This window comes from Amblyomma maculatum, chromosome 10, assembly GCF_055883805.1.
Source record: "Amblyomma maculatum isolate TAMU_Amacu chromosome 10, ASM5588380v1, whole genome shotgun sequence".
In the NCBI taxonomy this organism is placed as follows: Eukaryota; Metazoa; Arthropoda; class Arachnida; order Ixodida; family Ixodidae; genus Amblyomma; species Amblyomma maculatum.
In genome coordinates this window covers 21,772,790-21,795,903 of record NC_139353.1, presented here as the reverse complement: position 1 = coordinate 21,795,903, position 23,114 = coordinate 21,772,790, and the positions used below count along the sequence as shown (strand labels likewise).

The window sequence follows — 23,114 nt, the reverse complement described above, 5'->3', positions numbered from 1 at the left end:
ATTGATGCAGATTAAAGGCTGCAAGCAACAGTTGATTATTTGTTTTAACTGCATTTTTGTATGCACGTAATAATTTCAACGGTTGCAATATATCAACAGACAAAATATCATACTGCTTAAAGTAAGGAACCGCATGAGAATGCCATGGTACATTTGCAACCAATCTGACAGCACGTTTCTGTGCAATTATGTCACCCATAATCGTCATGCTCTGGTTTGCACTTGCTGACAGCTTTTTCTACCCCTCGCTCTTTTTACAAATAACAAATTAACAAAAGTATAACGTCATTACCACGTATGGTTGGCGTGCATTAGGAAGTTTTTAGTAATAAAGGCTAGCGACGACGAAGACATAGGGTACTCGGCCAAATCCTAGTGTCAATCTTCCGTGTACGTTATGACTTTTCCTTTTTTATTTAATTTATATCACCTTTTCGTTTTTTTTTTACCTCTACCTCTTCAATCATATTCTTTTTAGACATGTAAGTATACACTAAAAACTTTCTCTGCTGCCCAATGCTTGGCCGATCCCCTGGGCGGGTATGTGCCATTTGTTATTTGGTAAACAACAACAGTCGTCAAAATTGATCCCGTAGATGCCAAGGTGAATATCTGAACAAAAATTTCGGCTGACAAGTTAAGCAAATTAAGTAAACCCACGACGGGGCTGAACTTGTCGAAGCATCATTCTAAGTCGTCATCGTTCGTCTTTCGTCGCAGGCGATGTTACGGCATGCTGTGTCTTGTTTCTGTAGGTACCTTATTCAATTAATATGCGCTAAAGTGAATGCTACAACGGGCCGATGAAATTGAAATGAGCGGTACCAACCAAAGTTGTGTTAAATCGAAAGACGTGCTTTATTAACTCCCTATTATGCACGTTGGTGCACTGGTACCTTATTTTCGTGGTGCAGAGGCAAATATATTTTCGCGATAAGTATCATCCGGTATATTGCAGAAGTTCCGCGCGCGCCTTTATCGATACATCTGTGACAAGTCACAGCTGGAGTCCTGACGAAAGCAGATTCAGAGAGGTCCTAAAACAGCACTGGAATCCGTCTAGATTCCTGCCTGTAACATTTGCGGGTGCTGTGAAGTGAGCGAGCATCACACGCGCATACGCGCTTGTGCTGAAACATGTGTCAGTGCACTTCGAGCTTTTTCTGCTGAAGTGCCGCGTGTGCGTGCTTCCGCGTTTGTGCCGGCATGTGTGTTCAGTGACAAGCGGTGCGTGTCCAAGACATATGCGGCATGTTGCGTTCTACGAGTGTGCATGGTCTCCTCAAGTGCGAGAGTACCACGCGTATATGTAGCACTTTGAGGTTTTCTGGTGAAGTGCGTCGTGTGCGTGTTTCTGCGTTTGTGCTGGCATGTGAGAGTGCAGAGTTCTTTGTAATTGTGGCGGTGTTTGTACATTGACAAGTTGTGTGTGTCCAAGACATGTGCGGCATGTTGTGTTTCACGAGTGTCGTTAAGTGTGTGCATGGTGTCATCAATAACTCGGACCACAAGTGAAACCTCACTGTACTATGTTGTTGTTGACCAAATAACTTATAGCACATACCCACAGAGGGGGATCGGCCAAGAATTGGGTAATCCTTCGTTCACACCCTAACTCTCCTTTAACTTCTTCTTCCCCTTCCCCAGTGTTTAGCAGCAAGCCAGTGTCTCTTTACCGCCGGCCGACCTCTCCACTTGTCATTAAATTATTCTCTCTCTCTCTCCGAAAGCAGGCTGTACTATTTCAATACAGTTCCGTCTATCATCGCTGTCCATATTCAGGCTGTCACTTGTGTTCGTGCACTAACTCACGTTCTCATGATGACACGTGCAGAAGAAGCAGAAGAAGCAAGAAGAGAGCCCTGTCGCATCTGGCTTCTGGTCTCCGTCCGCTCAACCCTTTTAGTGATGAGGTCTCCGCCTAGGACGCCTTCGGTGAGCAGCTGCATTAAGCGTGTATAAAACTGTAAAGAAGTGAGTGCAGCTGACAGCTCTTTGAAGGCTTTGACGGAAGACATGAGAGCCTGAGCTTAGGAGCCGTGTCTTTCGTCCAGATTCCCAGAGGCAGCGCGGAACAGCCGCAAGCCTGAATGGCTAGGCGGGCACGCGATTGTTGATAAGCAGCAAGAAAGGATGTGATTTACTCGGTACAACCTTTATGCGCCAGTTAGGCATCTTCTTCGGCGTATATCTCAGGAAGGAGGCGGGATTGCTTGCGCAGGCTCTGGGTCGACTTGCTCCTGAATCTCATCAAGTAAAGCTGTTGAGGCAGCAGTAAGATAGGCGGAGCTGAGATGCCCGAGCGTTGGGGTCAACATTCGTGGTGTAGCTGAAACAAGGTAGATTTTACACCATGTCATTTACCATTTATATTTATGCGAGAGCTGCCTTGAATCCATAGAGGAGGTGCTAAACTTTCTAATCTGGAGAGAGAGAACTTTTATTTTACCGATGAAGTTACTAATTCGTGCTTCGAGGGTTAGACCCCGAAGGTTGGGACAGTCGCCCTAGTTTTAGGCCGGTAGTTCTAAGACCCTGGTGGCACTTCGGCCAGTCGAACAATTTCTTGTTGGGTTCTTGGGTCTGAGCTGCACAGATGTGTCTCCCAGGTGTCTTCCGTTATGTTTTAGCCCTGCCTTAGGACTTCGCACATTCCCATACTATGTGGTCTAATGATCCCCTTTCATTACATGATGAATATTGGTTTGATCTCATTTCCGGCCATGTACGGTTGAGCAGAACTGGGAAGCTGGAACATTTAGACTATAAAAAGGCTGCCAGTGGTGGCTCTTCGTTGTGTCCTCGAGTTAACCTTTTATCCGAGCTTGAATATCTTTGCGACGTTAAATAACATAAACCAGCCAATCAATGCTGACTCTTAGCGATATGTAAAGGTAATGACTCACCGAAAACTACTCAGACGTGTTAACTAAGCAAAATATGTAATTCAAATTTTGCATTTAACTTTCACACCATTGCAGTTGGTCGTCTCAGCTTTGCCTACAGTTTTGTAACAAGTAGCTGCTGAGCACCATTTCAGTTCTAAGGCTTTCAAAATTTAGGTTTTCTTCATGCACAAGGCTAAAAAGTAAGAAAAAATCTTTTTCACGAGCGCCAAAAATAGAGCCAAACCTGCTATAAGACACACGCAGCTTCACTATACAAACACATCTAACTTGACGGAGTGGATGTTTCGTGCTCTTCTGCTGCACGAGAGCACTGTCTTGATGTGTTACTATTTGTGAAAAACCTGTTTTTTTTTATTCAACTCCATCGTCGCGTACATGTACTCAGTATGACACGTGGCACACAAAGTTTGAACATATAGCTTCATACGCCAGGCAGTGAAAGCCTGGTGCTTATGACAACGCTATACACTCTGTGCCGTCCGAAAAAGCGAAAGTAGCTGCAGTGGATGTGCAGTCACTGTAATAAGGTCGCCATAGTCTGGTTTCATGTCATCGCGGAGGACGTGCGCGAGTTGCAACGATGGTTTTAACTACCAATTTTATTTCTCTTTCCTCGGCCACAGTTTCCGCCGTCCACACCCGCTACCGAAGAAATGACCCCGACACCCTGCCCGAGGTGCCTGGTGTGCGGCCTCGTCTTCGGGTGCGCTGTCTTCGTAGCTGGCGTGTTCATGGCTCTCGTCTATTTCTCCGTCATAATTGGCCACGCAACGGCGCTCGTGGGCCCTCGGGACGATTCCGTGAGACTCTCGTGCCGCACCCCCGACTGCCTCGAATACGAAGCGCTGCTCAGGGCGACCCTTAACACGAGCGTCGACCCATGCCACGACTTCAAGGCCTATGTGACGTCCAGCTGGCTGGGCGACCCCAAGACCGTACCGGAAAGACATTGGACTTACACGTGGGACATCAAGTACGTCTGGATGCAGAATATGGCTTCCGAAATCCGAAATCGTCATATATCATTGCCTCTGGGTAGCATGGTTGTCACGTCCTTTGATGTCTGTGAGAACCGCATTGATGAGAACGCCGACGAGACGCGCAGAGTGTTTAAGCAGCTTATGCGCAACTTGAGCATCCCATGGCCTGAAACGCCACCTCGAAATGTGGACCCTTTCGATGTGCACCTCAACCTGTGTCTCCGATGGAACATGCCGCTCTGGTTCGACCTCAGACTTCTTCCGGGTAAACCGCTGGGTGGCCGGAAGGCCGTCTACGTTTACCCGAGCGCCTACGCGAAGTTTTGGAGGAACCAGTACCTGGCTATGAACAATGAAGCTACGGAGCGTCAGTACATCCATAACTACCTGGTGTACTTCGGGAATGACGGCGAAATGCGGGAAAATACCACTGCCAGAACAACAGACAGAAACAAGGTGTTCACCCTCACGCGAGACGTAGTTTTCCAGCTTGCCGCCGTCGAAAAGGACAAGCGGCCTGCAGTCCTTGCGTTGGATGCCCTGGCTCGGGGCTTTGGCCAGCGTGCAGAGAGAGTCATGTCGCTGATGGACCAGTACTTTGCAATGAATGACTCCTTTAAACCAGAAGACAAGGCTATTGTGAAGGGAAAAGGCACCATCGATATTGTCCGCTCCATCATCGACAACAACGAACCCACGCTGGTCTTAAGCCATCTAGGCTGGTGGGTGCTTCAAATCTATGCGCCGATTGCGGATAATCATTTCTTCGTTCAAAAGTACGGCACCTCAGAGCTGGCCAATCTGCTTCGTCCCTTATTTTGCGAGACTCAGGTGGAAAGCTCCTTTAAGCTGATCCTGCTCGCCAACCATGTCGCCTTGAACTTTCCTCACCAAGTTCGGCAGGACATCAACGAACTCTTGGACAATGTTAGAAAATCGGCGATAGCTACTTACAAAAAATCTAACTTGCCGCCGGATATCAAGATCTTGCTACTGCGTAAGCTGAAAGAGATGCAGATAAACCTGTGGCCGAAGGCGGAGTATCGCTCTACCAGTCGGCTTCGGCAGATCTACTCCTTTGAATACACGAGTAAAAGAACAATGCTGGATTATTGGATCTCGGAGCGGCGAGCTAACGCCCGGCTCATCGGAAGCGACGCGTACTTCGAAGATAAGAGGCTACCGCACAGCAACTCGAAGGATAGCTTCACGTATGACACACTGCTCAACACGATCAGCATGTCGATGTTGGTGACCCACGCTCCTTTCTACTACCCCGACGGTGACAACGCGATAAACTACGGAGCCCTCGGTGCAGCGTTCTCGAAAACATTGGTAGAAGGCCTCGACAGCGACCCGGATTTTTACGACGCAACGGTAGAGAACATTGCCACCAAAGGCACTCTCTCAGTAGGCGATAACTGGACGTCGATACAGGGCTTGAACCTGGGCGGCCATGTCTTCCTGCCAGCGTTTCGTGCATTTATGGCGGTTAAGAATGGTATATACAAAGGGCGTGGATTTTCGCCCGAGAAGCTATTCTTCATCAGTTATTGCCACAGTCAGACTCGCCGCTCGAAGGCCTACGACTGCAACAAAGTGCTCCAAGGAGAGCCAAGTTTTGCGTCTGCGTTTAACTGTCGTCTGGGCAGCCGCATGCATCCCTATAGTGACGCGAGGGTAGGAACCTGACGCCTCACGCGGAGCGGAGTGTTCTGACACGTGTTTTGTAGTTGTTTTTGTTATTGATAGCAGTATTTTTTCTTGAAAGCTAACTGAGATCGGTTCTTGTCTCACTTGTTTGACAGACATATTGGGGAATAATTTTGCAGAACATGCCTCTAACGTATGGTGCATTGAAGTCAAAGCGTTAGAATGTATTAAAAAAAAAAAGAAATCGACGTTACGTTATATGGTTGGATTAATTTTATTGTGATTTAAAAGCTTTGATTTCTGTACCTTTCATGCGAGCGGAATATTTGGAGTAAAGCACACTACTCATGCATGTCGTTTTCAGTTTTTGATTACCTTATTTTTCCTTCCGTGTGGTGGCTGCGAACTCTCCCACACATGTATGAAACACTTGATAGCATTATACGCGGAAGCTAGTCGGCTGTAAAGAGTTGTTGAAGCGGTAAGGCACAGCCTTGACACATATCGTGATGAAGTGCCTTTTGCACCCTTCTGTCTTGTCGTCACTTGAGCACGTGGTGTGCGAGTTACTACGTGTTTCAGATTCTCTCGTCGGCCATTAATTTTTAGTGTTACCGTGCCTTTGCAATATGAAGTCATCTACTGGCGCCCCTCATAGCCGAAGCCAGTTTAGGACATTAAATTTTATAAACAATGTGCATGCCCCCCGGTGGTTGCATGTTTTCGCATTTAAAAATGGTGGGCTCTATATCTGCCCTCTGCTCTGCGCAAAGGGAATATGAAGGACTGTATTTTCCTGTATACCAATGCGCTAATTTATGTGGATTAAAGTCAGTATTTGTGAGAAGAGAGTAATTACTCATTACGTCCACCCAAGCGCATGCATACGGCTATGATGGAAAGCGTACAGCATTTCTCAGAAACTTTGCAGTTAAAGAAAAAGTCTTAATGGCCCTGGGATTGGACCCGGGACAACCGCCTTTCCGAAGCAGTCGCTCTACCAACTCAGCTAACCAGGGCGGTTACAGATGGTAGAGCGAGAGCGAATTGATCAATAACTCGATGTGGCAATGGTATTGGTCGGATGGAGTATTGGTAGGCTATGGCCCGTGCCGCAAACGGCAGCGACCTACCAGTCCCAGCCCCGTAGGGTCGTGAGCAGCCACCCCTCAACTCCCTCCTAGAGGTGGTGGTGAAGGGTGGCTGGTCCTGGTCCTGATGGGGCTCGGATAGGTAGGTCACCGCCGCTTGCGGTGGTGGCTAGCCTGCAACCGAATGTTTATCTGTTGTAGGCCATCATTGTACCCGCCACTGCTTCAGTGGTGGACGGCGGTTAATGCGGCGCGCGTCTTTCTCACCCTTTTCTTTCTTCTCTATTTTCTCTTCTGTCCGCACGAGGCAGCGGATGTGGCTCAGCTACAGAGCAGTAGCAGGCCCGTGCATTTTCTTTTCGTTCTTCCTACAGCCACATCAACAACAACTCCCTCCTCAGCCCATGTTGTTGTTGTTGTGGCTGTAGGAAGAAGGAAAACAAAATGCACGGGCCTGCTACTGCTCTGTAGCTGAGCCACATCCGCTGCCTCGTGCGGACAGAGAAAAGAATAGATAAGAAATAAAAAGGAAGAGGGAGAGAAAGACGCGCGCTACAACAGCCGTCGTCCACCGCCGAAACGGTAGCTGGTTCAATGACGGCCTACAACAGATAAAAAATTACCGACGATTACGTTACTTCCTAATGCGAAATTTGAGCGCAGCAAATAAGCTGTTTCACCTTTTGGATAGATTGAGGCAAAGAAATCGAGCAACGCATGTATGCGCTATCACAGAATTTTTTTTTATTTTTCACACGTATTCCTTTAACAAAGACTCCACTAACAGTTCTTGACAGTCATGAAGGAAGCTTTGTGGTCGGAGAAATAGGCTGATATATGTTCGACTTGGTACACCAATGCTTGATTCTCAAAGACGAGATCTATACAAGTGCCTCGCGAGGTTGTCACAGCCGTGGGACGCGTTACGAGCGAGAGGAACGGGATACGAAGAGGCGTCCGTGTGCTATGCGATGTCAGCGCACATTAAAGATCCCCAGGTGGTCGAAATTACTCCGTAGCCCTCCACTACGACTCCTCTTTCTCTCTTTCCACTTTCACTCTCGCCTTCCTCCCTTCCCTTACGGCTTGGTTGCGGTGTCCACAGAAAACAAGTGAGCCAGTTACCGCGCCTTTCCCTTCCTATAAAAAATAAATCAGTTTTTCTACGCGGTCATGCCCCGCCGGGGTGGTACTGTGGTAAGACGCCCGACTACTGTCCGGAATACCCGGGTTCGAACCCGACCTCGGCAGCTGCGTTTCTATGGAGGCGAAACGAAGAGGCGTCCGTGTGCTGTGCGGTGTCAGCGCACGTTAAAGATCCCCAAGTGGTCGAAATTACTCCGTAGCCCTCCACTACGGCTCCTCTTTCTCTCTTTACACTTTAACTCCCACCTTCCTCCCTTCCCTTACGGCGCGGTTCAGGTGTCCACAAACTCGTGTGACAGATACTGCGCCTTTCCCTTCCTGTGAACCAATTATTATTGCTATCTACGCGGTCACGTTGTCTTGACTCGCTAGCGGCGGCAGCGGCATCAGACAGTCGCTGCTAGCGCTTCCTCCAGCGACCCCTCCCCCCCCCCACCCCCCCCCCCCAAACCCCCTTCCTTTCCTTGTGTTCTCCGGCTGCTCCGCGCTTCCTGCGAGGCTTCAGTTGCCAAGCGCCGGCTCGAACTGGGGGGATGAAAGTGGGGAGGCGCTGGTTACGAGGCCGACGCCGACGCGAAACCCAGGAACGAGCGCCAAAGAGCTGCGCTCTAAAATTCTGTGGCAGGCTAGCCCGCGCCGCAAACGGCGGTGACCCACCTGTCCCAGCTCCATCAAGGGAATACTCTATCGGCATCAATAACGTACAGCATTGCGAAAGGATTGCGGAAAGAGGGTTTGAGAAAAAAGAAACAACGTTTCTGTACGTGGTCGTGAAAAAGACACGATTAAAAAGCCTTAGAGCACGAAGGGACACGCGTCCCCATGCGCTGTAACTAACACCAACTGACTGTCTAGCGACGCAGAGAAGATATATTTGTTTTTAAGGTGAAAGCCTTTCTAGGCTCACGATGAAAACCTCGCGTCGGCGAGATTCGTCCTCAAGATTTGTCATCGAGATTCTGCGAGTGAGAGATACAGTGTCTTTCCTACCAGGCAACGCTGATGCGTTCAACGGAACGCTGGTTGTGTTCCACGAGGGACACGCGATGTAGCGTACGTGTGCTGCAGCAACGCTCAGGCCTTCGCATTTCTACATTGCAGATTCTGCAGTGCTCTCGGAATTTTCAGTGGTCCTCATGTAGTAACGTTTGTGCATGACTCTACATGAGAAAATAAATGCATATAAAAGGCCTGAAGCTGCTTCGGTATCGATATAGATTTTCAATTATATTAAGCTTCTAAATTTCTGCCATTCATCGAGTGTTTGCATTCTCCTCTAAAGGGATGCTTCTCGATTAACTTTTAGCTGATTACTGTTTGCCACAGTAAATGTACCCCTACTTACCCAAGGCACAGCTCTGAGTGTGAAAACACAGTTGTGAGTGTGAGAAGGAAACAAATAAATGAAACCAAATAAAATCAAATTCATGGTAAAGCCGCTCTGTTTTGTAGGAAACAGTCGCAGTTTAAATGTCAAAGTAGTATTGTGAGCGTCGGATATATGAGCTAGATAGGAAACCAAGGTCTCGTCAAATACTGCTTATTTCTATACACGACTAACTGGATCGTAAGCATCGGGCAGAATAGAGGAAAACAAGACAAGTAGCGGTTATCATTCTTATTGATGGAGGAGTGTGTCGTCATATAAGGAACATTGCAAACAAAGAACGCATACACTTTGCATACACTTTTCGAAATGCTCCGAAAGAATGGGGCTAAAGCTTGTTAAATAACTGTGGTTTTTCCCAAGAAAGCTGTTGTTGTAGCGACTGTAGGAAGAAGGAAAAGAAAATGCACGGGCCTGCTACTGGCTGAGCCACCTCTGCTGCCTCGTGCGCACAGAAGAGAAAACAGAGAAGAAAGAAAAAAGAAGAACGAGAGAAAGATGCGTGTCGCAACAGCCGTCGTTCACCACCGAAGCAGTGGCGGTTGCAATGACGACCTACAACAGATAAAATCCGGTGGCAGGCTAGGCCCCGCTGCAAGCGGCAGTGATCTACCAACCCCAAACCCGTAGGGTCACGAGCAGCCACCGACCAACTCTTCAAGAAATCTGTGAGGGCAGACGATTACTCACAAGGAAACTGTGAGGACAGAAGATTACACACACTGCACCCTTGAGTGACCCCCTTATTGTTTTATATCAGCACGAAGGTCCTACTGCACCGCATTTGCGCGCTACATATGTTTAGAAAAAGTTTTATTAGACATCAGACATTCGCATTAGACATTCACATGAGCGGCGACAAATGACCGAACCAGGAAATGCACATGATTAACAACAAAGGAAAGTGCACATAAAATACATCCTAACAAACAAACACATCACAGATCAGTATTTACATACAGAATAAAATTTGGCCAATTCGTGATGATGATATATACAATTTTGAATGGCAATGTACATGAAGGTATAGACAGTGTAGAAAATTTACCAAATAAAATAAATATAAACATATACAGTATGTATTGAACATGTGGGTTGCAATGTGAACAGCTGTGAGTGGACATATATATTTGCATTATATTTCCGGTAGCAAGGCGTGTTAAAACCCACTAAGTACACGTCCTTTCGACATGTGTGGATGCACATGTGTGTTGCGATGTATACAGGAGTGAGTTACATTATATTACAGGTACCAAGGTGGTTTAAAAACCACCCGTACACGTCTATCCGACACGGAAACAAAAGAACAGGACCATTGGCAAAGGAACTTTCGTTCACCAAGGTAGAAAAGTTCCTCGGCCAGAAAGCTTACGATCTCCTTTCGTTGACAATCAGCAATCGTGCAATGTGACCGCGAAGACATCTACCATTCATCTGAAATCGGCATGAACTACCCTCCAAAAAAAAAAGCACGTCGCCTAGTTAACACTAACCGCTGTACTTATTGAACGGCTAGTGTGATGGTTTGGTTAATTTATGAAGTTTGACGTCCCGAACTGACTCAGGCTATGAGAGACGGAGTAGTGGAGGGCTCGGAAAATTTCGATCATCTGGGGATTTTTTGCTTGCACTGACAACGTACAGCATACAAGCGCCTTGCTTTTAATAATAAAAAAATCCCGAGATCACCGCAGAATCTCGACTGGAGAAATGCATAAGCCTATGCGTTGACGTGTTGTGCGTGAGATGTCTGAGCAGAATTCCGCGAGTGGTAGATATTGGGCCTTTCCTTTTCTGCAAACCACTTAATCGTCTCTAATTGTTTACCTAATTAACCCACACCAACCATTTTATCATTTGCACTTCTTTCCTTGATGCACTATCCGATGGTAAAATGTTTTTTTTCCGATATACCAACCAGTTCCTCTTCCGCGAGTGGCAGATACTGGGCCTTTCCTCTTGTGTAAACCACTTAAACAAATGAATTGCGCTAAAAAAGACACGGACGAGAAGAGGACCGTGCTCTCTTAAATTGTGTAAGCCGCTTAAACTGATTTAACTGATTTATTTATAGGAAGGGAAAGGCGCGGTAACTGTCTCACTTGTTTGCTATGGACACCGCACCGCGCCGTAAGGGAAGGAAGGAAGGTGGGAGTGAAAGTGGAAAGAGAGAAAGAGGAGCCGTAGTGGAGGGCTACGGACTAATTTCGACCACCTGGGGATCTTTAACGTGCGCTGACATCGCACAGCACACGGATGTCTCTTCGTTTTGCCTGGCTTTAATCAAGTTTCGATGGAGGCGAAACGAAGAGGCGTTCGTGTGCTGTGCGATGTAAGTGCACGGTAAATATCCCCAGGCGGTCGAAATTACTCTGGAGCCCTCCACTAGCACCCCTTTCACTATTCCGTTTTCACTTCCATTTTCCTCCCTTTCTTTACGGCGCGGTTGAGGTATCCACAGAACAAGTATGACAGATAATATGCTTATCCCTTTTCTTTTAACCAAGTGTTATTGATGATTTGGTTTGGTTTTTGGGGTTTAACGTCCCGAAGCGACTCAGGCTATGAGAGACGCCGTAGAGGAGGGCTCTGGAAATTTCGATCACTTGGGGTTATTTAACGTGTGCTAACATCGCACAGCACACGGACGCCTCTTTGCTTTGCCTCCATCGAAACGCAGCCGCCGAGGTCGGGTTCGACCCCGGGTACTCCGGCACAGTAGTCGGGACTCTTGAATCATGCAGTGAGGGAATGGAAGAAGGTGGGAGTGAAAGGTGAAAGAATAGCCGTAGGGGAGGCCTACGGAACACTTTCGACTATCCCCGCCGGGGTGGCGCAGTGGTAAGACGCCCGACTACTGTGCCGGAGTTCCCGGGTTCGAACCCGACCTCGGCGGCTGCGTTTCGATGGAGGCGAAACGAAGAGGCGTCCGTGTGCTGTGCGATGTCAGCGCACGTTAAAGTTCCCCAGGCGATCGAAATTACTCCGTAGCCCTCCACTACGGCTCCTCTTTCTCTCTTTCCACTTTCACTCCCACCTTCCTCCCTTCCCTTACGGCGCGGTTCAGGTGTCCACAGACTCAGGTGTGACAGATAGTGCGCCTTTCCCTTCCTGTGAACCAACCAACCAACCAACCAACCAACCATCTGGGGAACCTTAACGTGCATGCCCATACAAAAAGCGGCGGTGGGAGGGGGCGGGGGCTGCTCCTGGCTGTATGAGGCTGGCCAAACCAAACCAAAATCTAAAAATTCCTCAAAGAATATAGGAATACAATCTGGGATACGGACAGAACAACTCGATGTCAAATTCTGTGAAAATATGCCAACTATAGCTTTTCTTGTCTGGCTGAGGCATCTGTAGAGATAACAGTGTGGTGGGGGCATATTGCTAGGTGATCAGACAGAAGGCCGTTGAAAATGTTTGAAGGCATATATTTCGCTTTTTTCATAATATTAATCAATCAATCAATCAATCAATCTTTATTTAATGTGCGCAGGAACAACCATGTGGTCTTTGTGCTGCAGCACAAATAAAAAAAAAAGAAACAAAAATGAAAAAGCACTAACATGTTTACACACACAAAGAGAACACAAAAAAAGAAATAAATAATACATGAAATGAAACAGACGAAAAGTATCACGGAAAGTAAGCAAACAATGAGTAGCATCACTTATATACACAGTGAGAGAATTTTTTAGCACACCAGGAAATAAAGAAAAAAAAAAAAAACGAACGGTAGATAGAAGACAAAAAAAAAACAACAACAAATAACTGACATTATAACAAATAATAATAATAATAATAATAATAATAATAATAATAATAATAATAATAATAATAATAATAATAATAATAATAATAATAATAATAATAATAATAGTAATAATAATAATAATAATAATAATCAAATCCCACTCCTCCTCCTACTTCTTCATCTTCTACTCTGTTTGCATGAGCCAATGGAGGCGGCTCAGCTACAGAACCAGTAGCCGGCCGGTGCATTTTCTTTCTTTCTTCGTACAGTCGCAACAACAATAACAATAAAAAGCGGCCCCCGTGTCCGAGGGCTAGCGTAGTGTTTTCATAGTTGACTTTTTCAAAATTTCAGAAATTGTTAATTTCTTTCTTTTCTCAAAAACCTGGCGAAAACAGTTTTTATCCGAGTTCATAATTAATGAGCGTTTTGGGTAATATCTGAAGCAATAGATTTTAACTCCGTATTCTTCTCCTGTCTGTAGAATATGGAATGCTTTATATTTTGGTCATCATTTTCGAATTGCACCTGTAAACATTGCGCGAAATTATATATTTCCTTTTCTTCTTACTTTTTGGCGATATTTTCTAGATTAAAGTGACATAGCATCATGAAACATTTTAATGGCTGCGATAGAAATAGGTGCAGTTCTATACAGGGAAGAAATGTAGTCACTTAAAACTGATTGTTGGGCTAGTTGCTGTATAGTCACAGTCACAAATAGACACACAGGACAGCGCCTGCCCAGTGTGTTTATTTGTGCCTATTTGTGAGTGTCGTTTTGTTTTGCGCTGTTAACCTTTACAGGGAAACAACTTGCTCATCAACACAGAATGTTTTTAGACGCGCTATATGTGAAATACAACCAGCAGACACTACGATACGTTTTTACACATCATGGCCACAATTAACAGTGCTTGCAAAAATAAATTCAAGTGCGCATCTTACCAGCGTCCAGCCCTCGAACAGCCAAGATGCTGCAGCAGCAGGAAAAAATGTCTCATCCATATCTCTGCCATTATTAACTCTGGCCTGCGGCAGTGACCTCCATGCTCACCACTGGAAGCTACCTATAGCGTCCTCCGCCCAGCTAACTCTTTGCTGTCCACTTCTATGGATCCAACTTCTTTTGATTCCTTATATTCCAAATGACCTTCGTATTGTTATTTCTAGAAAATATTGAATCCTTCTTCTTGATTTTATTCAGGGTATACAACCACACGAGCAGCTAAATTGTGGGAAATAAAATTCCGCCATTTTGAAGAGAAGAGGCATAGCGCATTTTATTTCATATTTTTTATCCCTCTTACAAATCCAGTTGAGGTTAATTGGTTCCTTTTGGTAACAGCTATTGAAGATGATGCCAGTCTGATGTTGGCGAGGGCGTATTGGCAGCTTGTATTGGCTTTATTGGCTTTAGTTGGCGTATTGGCTTTAACGATGGGTAATGAATCAGCCAATTATCGAGGGCGCTACTTGCTGTAGTACGTGAGATGAGCCTTTGACATTTACAAGACCCATATAGCGATACTAAGTAGTTTAGGCAATACCTCAATTGCTAAATGTAATAATATTCGACAGTCATGTCAACTAATGAGTCATAGATCTTGTATATGGTATCAGGGGTTGCCTATAAAAATACTGGTATTATATGAAGTGGATGCTTTTGAGCATTAAGCCACATACAAGACCTCAAAACACAGCGGATATTTACAAAATTTCTTAAATATTGTCACGGACGAGGAAGAAGGGAGAAGACAACGGTTTGCCGCAGCGATGATTCTTGGATGAAACCTGGCCCAGGACGCTTTCGGGCCATAGGTCTCTAAAACCCGATGGTGGAGGCCAAGCCCCGCATGGCATGGGCAGGGGTAATATCGTCGAGTGTAGTGGCGTCTTTGATCGGCACATCGGGTCAGTCGAGTCACACGGTCGTTCGGTTCTCACGTATCTTGTGGTCGGGGCGGGGGACGGGGCGGAGGAACGGCAAGGTCTTGTTGGGTCCGGCAGGCTGGGGACCAGCCATGCGATGTCGCGTAACCTTCCGCCGACGGCGCAAGAAGATGCACGGCGCCGAAGCTCCTGGGGTCAGGATGAGGGATGATGATGACGCACCCGGCACCTCCAACCAAATGTTACAGAGCGGCAAGTCGGTGAACACAGAAGAGAACTGAGAGATGATGTTGGATAACCGTGAGATGACGTTTAATGAAAGGTTGGCGCGCGGGCCTAGCGCGAGCGCGCCTGCTCACGCCGCTGCCCGCTTCTTACTCGCCCTTAACAATATTAAGGCGAAAGCCCATAATGCCTCATCATTGTCAACAGATTGTTGTAAGCAGGGGTGTCACACTTTCGAGAGCGAGAGTTAAAAATAAATTATTAAACCTTGTCTCCACCGGGAATCGAATCTCCGTCCCTTGGATCCCCAGCCCAACGCTTTACCAACTACTCTACACCCCGGATCGTGAAGCGCTCTTCACTATTCCCCTTGTCTACCGTGAGGATGATAGCGAGATTCCGCGTGACAGATACTGCGCTTTGCTCCCATTAAACTCGAGTCCTTCACCTGAAAGGAAATCGAAGGTTGTTGTACATCTCATGCTCTCTATGACACCATAAGGAAATAATGAAATATCAGTTGATGGAAAGCCTCAGTTCGCAAGCCGAGGCAACGTTTCAACACGAATAAAAGTCCCCATGTCGAAACGTTGGCTCGGCTTGGGAACTGAGGCTCCCCTCAACATTTGCTCAGTGCTCTTTTATGCTGTGTAGCCATCTTCTTTCCCTCTTTCTACCCTGGACCCTTGAAGAAATTGACACTGAACAAAAATGAATAATAAATGAGCACTGTTGCCACTGACATTTCTTTACGTAGGCGATAACATAATACTTAGCATGCTATACATTCAGGCGTATATGTCGTATTATCATCATTGATGTTTTGGGAATTTTTTTCTCGCCAAGAAACAGTGCGTTCATGCCTTAGTGGCATCAAAACGTTTTTTCTTTTTTAAGGTGTCCACAGCCATGCTCAGCTATCCATGCCTCCTTTGTTTTTTGGAAGAAAGTTAACAACCACACCTGGGGATATTCAGCTTTTGCACACATGTGTTTCGCCTATATCTAAACTGTGCCGTCTTGCCTTAGATTGATCATATTGCATGAACGCACGTGGCGAGCGTAACGTAGAAGTTGTGGAGAGCAAGGGGAAAGGTGGAATAGAGCAGGCCTGCAATGGGTGGACAATTTGCACCGCAGTGCGAAAGCAGAGTTTTAGATATAGGGTGAATAGGTCGAGGTTTTAAATAAACTTGGACAGCGTATACATGATAGATTTCACTCGTATTTTGCGAGTTATTTAGCAGAGAGCAAGCTTCATCAACTTTGGTTTTTCTAGAATCTCCTCTGCTGCCACTCCCGGCCATGCATACGTCATAGCTCTCTGACATTAACGATACGGAGAAGGCATGGAAGTGGAAACTATTCTAGCTTTGTTAAATCTCTACCAGTCTGTATAAGCAAGTTTCGAACAATTAGCATTTCTACGAGAGCAACGCAGTGTCACGTAAGCAGTCACATAAGCAGTAAGAATGAACAAAATTATGGATATGGAAACGATATGGAGAAGGGATGGAAGGGGAAACTATTCCAGCTTTGTTAAATCTCTACCAATTTGTATAAGCAAGGTTCGAACAATTAGCATTTCTACGAGAGCAACGCAGTGTCATGTAAGCAGTCACATAAGCAGTAACAATGAACAAAATTTAACTGACTTATTTGCACACAATAAAACACTTCACATTCGCGCGAAATTTACAAGTATATAAAGGGCAGGGCAGCCTCTGTGTGGTGTGCTCAGCTTGCATGCTGATAGACTCTGTGATGCGCTTCCTCATTGGCATTGTCTCTATATATTCAATGGCGGCCTTGCTGCTTATGGGTAAGTACACCATTATGCTGCGTTTCTAGAGGTCTTATCTTAGGGAACAGATGATAGAAGTACATGTTGAATCGACAGATTGCAGTGGGAACATATACAACCCTAATAGACGCCACGATAAGTGACATTTGAAAACATGCGTACGAGGTACAGCATAACAGTGCTGTTAGAGTTGCCGTTGGGCAGGTACTAAAAGGAGGCAGAACTCAAGGTAAAAGCAACCAAGAGTAGGCACATAATTTGATCGCTTATAGAACGAAATGTTTAGCTAGGTTTAACAGTATAGCGCTATTGTAAACTAATATTTATTATTTACCAATAAATAATAGCTTTTTGAATTAGCGCAGGAAATAGGATTGAAAGCAATGATGTTTGATTATTTCGCTTGGACTTCAATCCACGGGTGCGTAGCAGATAAGGAAATATATTATTAAATGTTCAATATGCGTGCACAATTTACCCAGCATAAATAATTCTCTTTTCAGAATAATTTTAGCTCAATCTAGTCGGCGACTCACCTAGATGTTAAACGTTAAAACTGTTTCTTTTTGGACCCGTAGATATGGAATCAGTGTTACAGAATTGCTATATGCCCTGTGCGAAGCGACGGTATATCCGCTGTCAATGCAGCATCCGCTGTCAATGCACTGTGACACAAACTGCGGGGCACCTCCAGCAATAAGTTTCGCTTGGGTAAATGTTGGGTAAATCGGTGCATCATCGTGAATTTTCTGACGATCGCTACAATTTGCGTTTCTCTACAGGAAAAAAAAAAAAAAGATATGCTTGTTACTGCGTAAACCTTTAATGGTTTTATGCAGTGCTGAATATTTTGTGACGCTTTATTGTGGAAGCCATTAATGGGTCCTGAGTTGCAAAGTAAGGACGGATACCATGAGCGTCAGGTACGAGGATTAATGAATTAAACACTGTGCTCCAAGTGCATGGTACAGGCATTTAATGGCCTATAAGCGCTACTTATTAAGCGCCACTTCTCTAAATATGTTGTCCTTTTATCTAAGCGCTTGCTTTATCGTGTTTCACCCATTTCGGACTGTATACGCTATGAAAGGTGTCACACCCCGATCCAATCAATCGTTACGGCTTAGCCCGTTGTAGAATGCTTTAAACGTCAGGGCGCTTATTTAAACATTTCCTATTGAGATCAGAATGCGATTGTGTTGTCGGACCCCGTTCGCATCGCGAATTCAGTAAGTCTACCTTTATGCAGGTTGAACCAGCTAGCTTTCGCGGCCTATGAGCGTGTGTTTGTCTCACAACACAAAAGTCTAGGATTCGACTTCCAACTCCACTCAAAGTTGACTTAGGTTTCATTTCCGTTCAAATATCTTCTTTTGGTTACGGAACTCCCTTGAGAAATTTAGCGTTAATCTGAACATTTAAAAATGCTCCTAAAATTTTCATCGAGATTTTTCGTTCACGGTTAACGACAACGACGCCTCCGCTGATGTCTCTGCGAAAAGAGAACCTTTAGCGACATCGCATAAAAGTATTACGAAATCGGCCGATGAAGCGATATGTTTATAAGAGAGCGGTGCTGGCACGATGTAACGGCGGTTAGCGCACAATGTCTAATATATTGGATCGAGGAGCATTCCCATGAGCACATATCAAAAAAGCTTGCAAAGCAAAGGCAGGGTAAATGAAAAATAAGAAAAAGAGCGATTATTCTGTTGAAGTAATTTATCAGTCGATACAGCATACCCACAGTAAAGCAGGGCTCAAGAATGCAGCTAGTGATCTAGAGCTTGTTTGTCGGAGGCATCTGGTGCGCGTATGCATTAGTTTCTCCCAGACAGCTGTAGCTTCATCAATGTTTTCGCTTCCACATAAAAGCCAACTTTGACTTTATGCTTCTGGACACCGTTGAAACATATCGGCAGGAGCTAAAAAAAAAAAAAAATTGCCGCCGCGAACATTGGCATTCCTCGAAGTGACGCATGAGCAGCCGCAACTAGTACCCCGGGAGGACTTTTGAAAACGATCGCTAGACAACTTTCAGAGACGCCCCTATAGGCGGTGCACAGGGCCTATAAGGAAAACCATGCTGCTTCATTCTGCCGTGCAGTTCCGCTTCTCTCAATTTCACCAAGAGAAGAGAATGAAGCAAACTGGCATTGACAAAATTCTGACTGCATGTTGTGCCAAATGCGAAGAACGATGTTTTTTTTTTTATTCGAAGATTTTCCATGTCCACCACAGTGTTTTGGTAAGATGCCCATATGCGTGCGAGAAATGTTTGACATGTTTGCCAGAAATTGTTGGCCACTAAATGTTTGGTCAAGTGCACCGCTATGAGTCATGCTGCCGTTGTACATATCGCTCTTCGTAAACAAAAACAAAAAGGAACAAAAGGCAGTGGGAAGAGATCCTCATCCACGATCGGGCAAATCAAGGTTGCACCATAATATGACACCTCACCCTCATTTGAGTCTGAACGAAGCGCTCAGTAAAACTCTCTTCAGCCCAATAATATTTTGGAGTGGCTACCGTCGTCCTACACCACCGCTTGGCGCCGTTACTCGGCTTATCATGCGTGATTGTCACGGAGGATGTGCTTTAGATACGGTTTTCTCCAGATGACGCGCCGCGTCAGCCTCGAATATGAAGCCTATAGGTGCCTAGAAGTGTAACTTTATTTAAATGCATACTCCCTAGGCGAGCGCCGGATATTTTGGATGCCCGCCATCTTTATTGGCGAGCTGACGAACGTGCATTGTCTGTATACGCGACAGCAAAGCTTGTAAATTATGGGCTGTCTTTATTTGCAGTTGTATCTCTCAAAACATTGAAATGGAGCTAGTGAATTCGCAAAAAAAAAAAGCGCTTAAAGTAGACAGGAACAAAACTGAAATTTTATTCCCAGTGAGACTCGTAAAGTTATCGATCGGGCGCAAAGCATCCACCAACGACAACGCTACGATCACGTCGGGTGAGCTAGATTGATTTCGGAGGACCCCCACTTAGGCTGTCAGAAAAAGGAGATAAATTTATTTCCTTGAACTTCTAACATAGAAATAACAAAAAAAGAAACGGTACAATACTTATACGTTAACAGGAAAGTCAAAGCAAGACTCGTTGGTGAGTGCTCCTGATTTGCAAAGGCGCTGTGAAGCGCTTGTAACGCTCCACATAATGTCATTTCTTCTTTTTTTAGAGACGCAAGGCGTCAGTGGTGATGAAGAAAAAATTAAAGTAGAAGGTTGTGTGGGTGCCCCGGAAACTCTTCCTGAAGATGACGATTGGCTAAATACCGATGTTTTGGCGGTTTACAATAAAACTGCATAAATGCGGACTGAAGCTGGTAAAAATTGATGCTCCCGGCGCATACAAAAGCCACCACGAATGCGTAAGCGCATGCACCCCAGGTAAGTGCTGCGAACAAAACCATTTATACCTTCAAGCATGCTTAGTGCAGCATTTTTCCAGTTCCATAGAGAAAGTGCGACAGAATATCCAAAACGTCACTGAATATTGAGCCTGGCAGTACTGGAAATCCAGAGACGGTACTGCAAACGTGGGTGCGCTCGACGAATCGACACACTTTTCTTAACTGTGAATCTACTTCCGTTGCAGCTCTGTGCCTAGCCGAAAACGATGAAAACACCATACATACAAGCAGCACAAAAGTGCCCTATGAAGTGGGGGGCCCCGGTGGACCCGGTTAGACAATGCAGGACAGCTCCGGTGGGCTCGATGTGGGTGCTTCAACGGGGGCCGACTTAGGCTTTAAGTGGGCTGCGAGAAACGCCCCGATGGGTCTCACATGGGACCGATGCAGGTAGCTGTTGTGGGGCTGCCCACATTTTTCCCGCATTGCCAAAGGTGCACATCCCGCCAACTTCCCCCGATGGTCCCACTTTGGACAGGTTCGGGCAGCCGCTCTGAATAAACGTTTATTTTTGGTTTCGGTCAGCCCCTCAGATAATGGCATAGGACCGTCGGGTTCTACAGCGGCAAACTGCACTTGGGCTTGCCCACTTTATTCTCATAGGAACCCGACGCAGATAATTGTTGGGAAGCCCTAGTACAAGTCCCCCAACTGAATATTTGCGGACACAGTTAAGCAATTCTTTTATACATGTCTGTCCTTTCTAAATTTCAGAATAATTCATATCATTAGCCTAGCCTGAATGACTTCATGTTCCATCTTGTTCAGGCGGTGGAGATGTGTGTTCAGAACAATATTATTGTTGTTGCGAATGAAGGAAGAAAGAAAAGAAAATGCACGGGCCTGCTACTGGCTCTGTAGCTGAGCCACCTCTACTGCCTCGTGCGGATTGTACTGAGAGCTGCAGGCTGTTCACGGCAACCACCTAAGGAGCAACAGTTAGCAGTGATTACATTTCGGTCTTTTTAGCGCAATTTGTATGAGTGCTAGAAATAAAGGCATGTAATATATCTAACTGACTAAATATGCTAACTGTAATACATATTATCTAAAATAGTAATTTAGGGCAATGTCTAATAGAAATAAATGATGGAACGAATGCGTGCACAATAGTATGAGGACACTCCGGAGTGTTCTGCTCCGCTACGGCCAATATGGGGCCCACAGCTGCATTCGTTCGGCAGCCTCATGAGCGAGCGCTATTTCTCGTGATAACAGGCCGCATTTATGTTGCGTCAGTAATCACTAATAAATCTGACGAACATGCTGACGCGCGAGTTTCTGTACACTCCAAGGCAAATGTGAGACCTGCAGCGGTTTTTTGTGGGCAGTCCAAGTTGAGCTGGGGTGTTATTTTTGGATCTACAGCCCACTTGTTGTGGCACGCGCCTTCAAATTCCCCATAATGAGGCGACTTTATATCATGCGGGCACGCTCGCCTTCCAGCCCAATTGCGGCCGAGACCTAAAGCGGTTTTGTGTGGGCAGCCGCAGTAGGCCTGTATTGCTTTCGATCCTAAAGCCCACTTGTTGTGGCACGTGCCTTCGAATTTCCCGCAAGGGACTGATTTTGGTATTATGCGAGAACGCCCGCCTTCCAGCCCCATTACGGCCAATGTGGGACCTAAAGTGGTTTAGCTAAGGCTGCCTCCTTTGGGCTTCACGACGGCTTGCCCGAATTGAGCTCCCATTACTCTATCTGCCCTCAAGTAACCTATACAAGGGACCGAGTGGGGCAGCATGTGGCCATGCGTCTTGCCCTATCAAGTCCTGGAGCATCAAGGGACAAGAAGTGGAAGCTGTGACAGATTTTCTCTTCTTGGGCTCCAATATTACCTCGGAAGGAGACTGCAGCCATGAAATTAGGAGACGCCTGCTTCTGGGAAAGAGAGCAATGGTTAGCCTTGACCGCCTAGTAAAGAGCAGAGACATTAGTCTGCCAACCAAGATCCGTATAACTCGTGCTATGGTCTTTCCAGTTGTGATGTATGGATGCGGGAGTTGGACTGTGAAAAAGGCTGACCGCCAAAGAATTGACGCGTTTGAATTGTGGTGCTGGCGAAGACCCTTGAGAGTTCCTTGTACTGCCAGAAGATCAGATCAGTCGATATTGTCGACCATAAACCCTGACTGCTCATTGGAGGGTCAAATTCTAAAGTTAAAGCTCAGCTACTTTGGTCATCTGATGAGAAGAGAGGAGTCGCTGGAGAAAGATTTGATGTTGGGAAAGGTTGAGGGTCGCCGGAGAAGGGGTAGGCAGCGAACGCGATGGTTAGATGGCATCCTCGAGGCACTGCAGATGAAGTTATGTGATGTAAGGAAGATAGTGAGAGACCGGAAAGCGTGGCGTGACATGGTCCATAGGGTCACGAAGAGTCGGACACGACTGAACGACTGAACTGAACTGAACGGCCGATATAGGTCCCACAGAGATTCAATGTGGGCGGCTTCATTTCAGATCTATGAGGGCTTTCACGAGCCCATATTTAGGTTGGATTTGCCCTCAAATATCAGACAAGGGGCTCTTGTGGTCTAGATGCAGGAATGTGCTCTGCATTAGCACGAGCAACACAGCTATGGGACCTATGTAGGAAAAACACGGGCAAGCCCAAATGGGGTTTATTTGTTTTTGCCCTATCGGGGACCAATGCAGGTATTATGATGGATATCGCTCCAACCCTACTTGCCTACATCGGATCTACTGGGGCCCCACATTCCTTGCTACCTGGGCAGGTTTATGCCTGGTTGCACTGAACATAAAGCGATAGGTGTACGATGATGTATACATTTTTTCGGATTACACTATTCAAAACTTTTTATTGCGAAAGAAATATTACAAC

General features: G+C 45.9%; 1 protein-coding gene across 1 annotated transcript; it reads left to right on the top strand.

Annotated features, from left to right (window-relative positions):
- Window positions 1–3,562: 3,562 nt before the first annotated feature.
- On the top strand, window positions 3,563–5,581 carry LOC146175813 (neprilysin-2-like). The gene has a single exon (XM_084581211.1). The coding sequence runs from the start codon at window positions 3,563–3,565 to the stop codon at window positions 5,579–5,581; it is 2,019 nt and encodes a 672-aa protein (XP_084437337.1).
- Window positions 5,582–23,114: the final 17,533 nt, after the last annotated feature.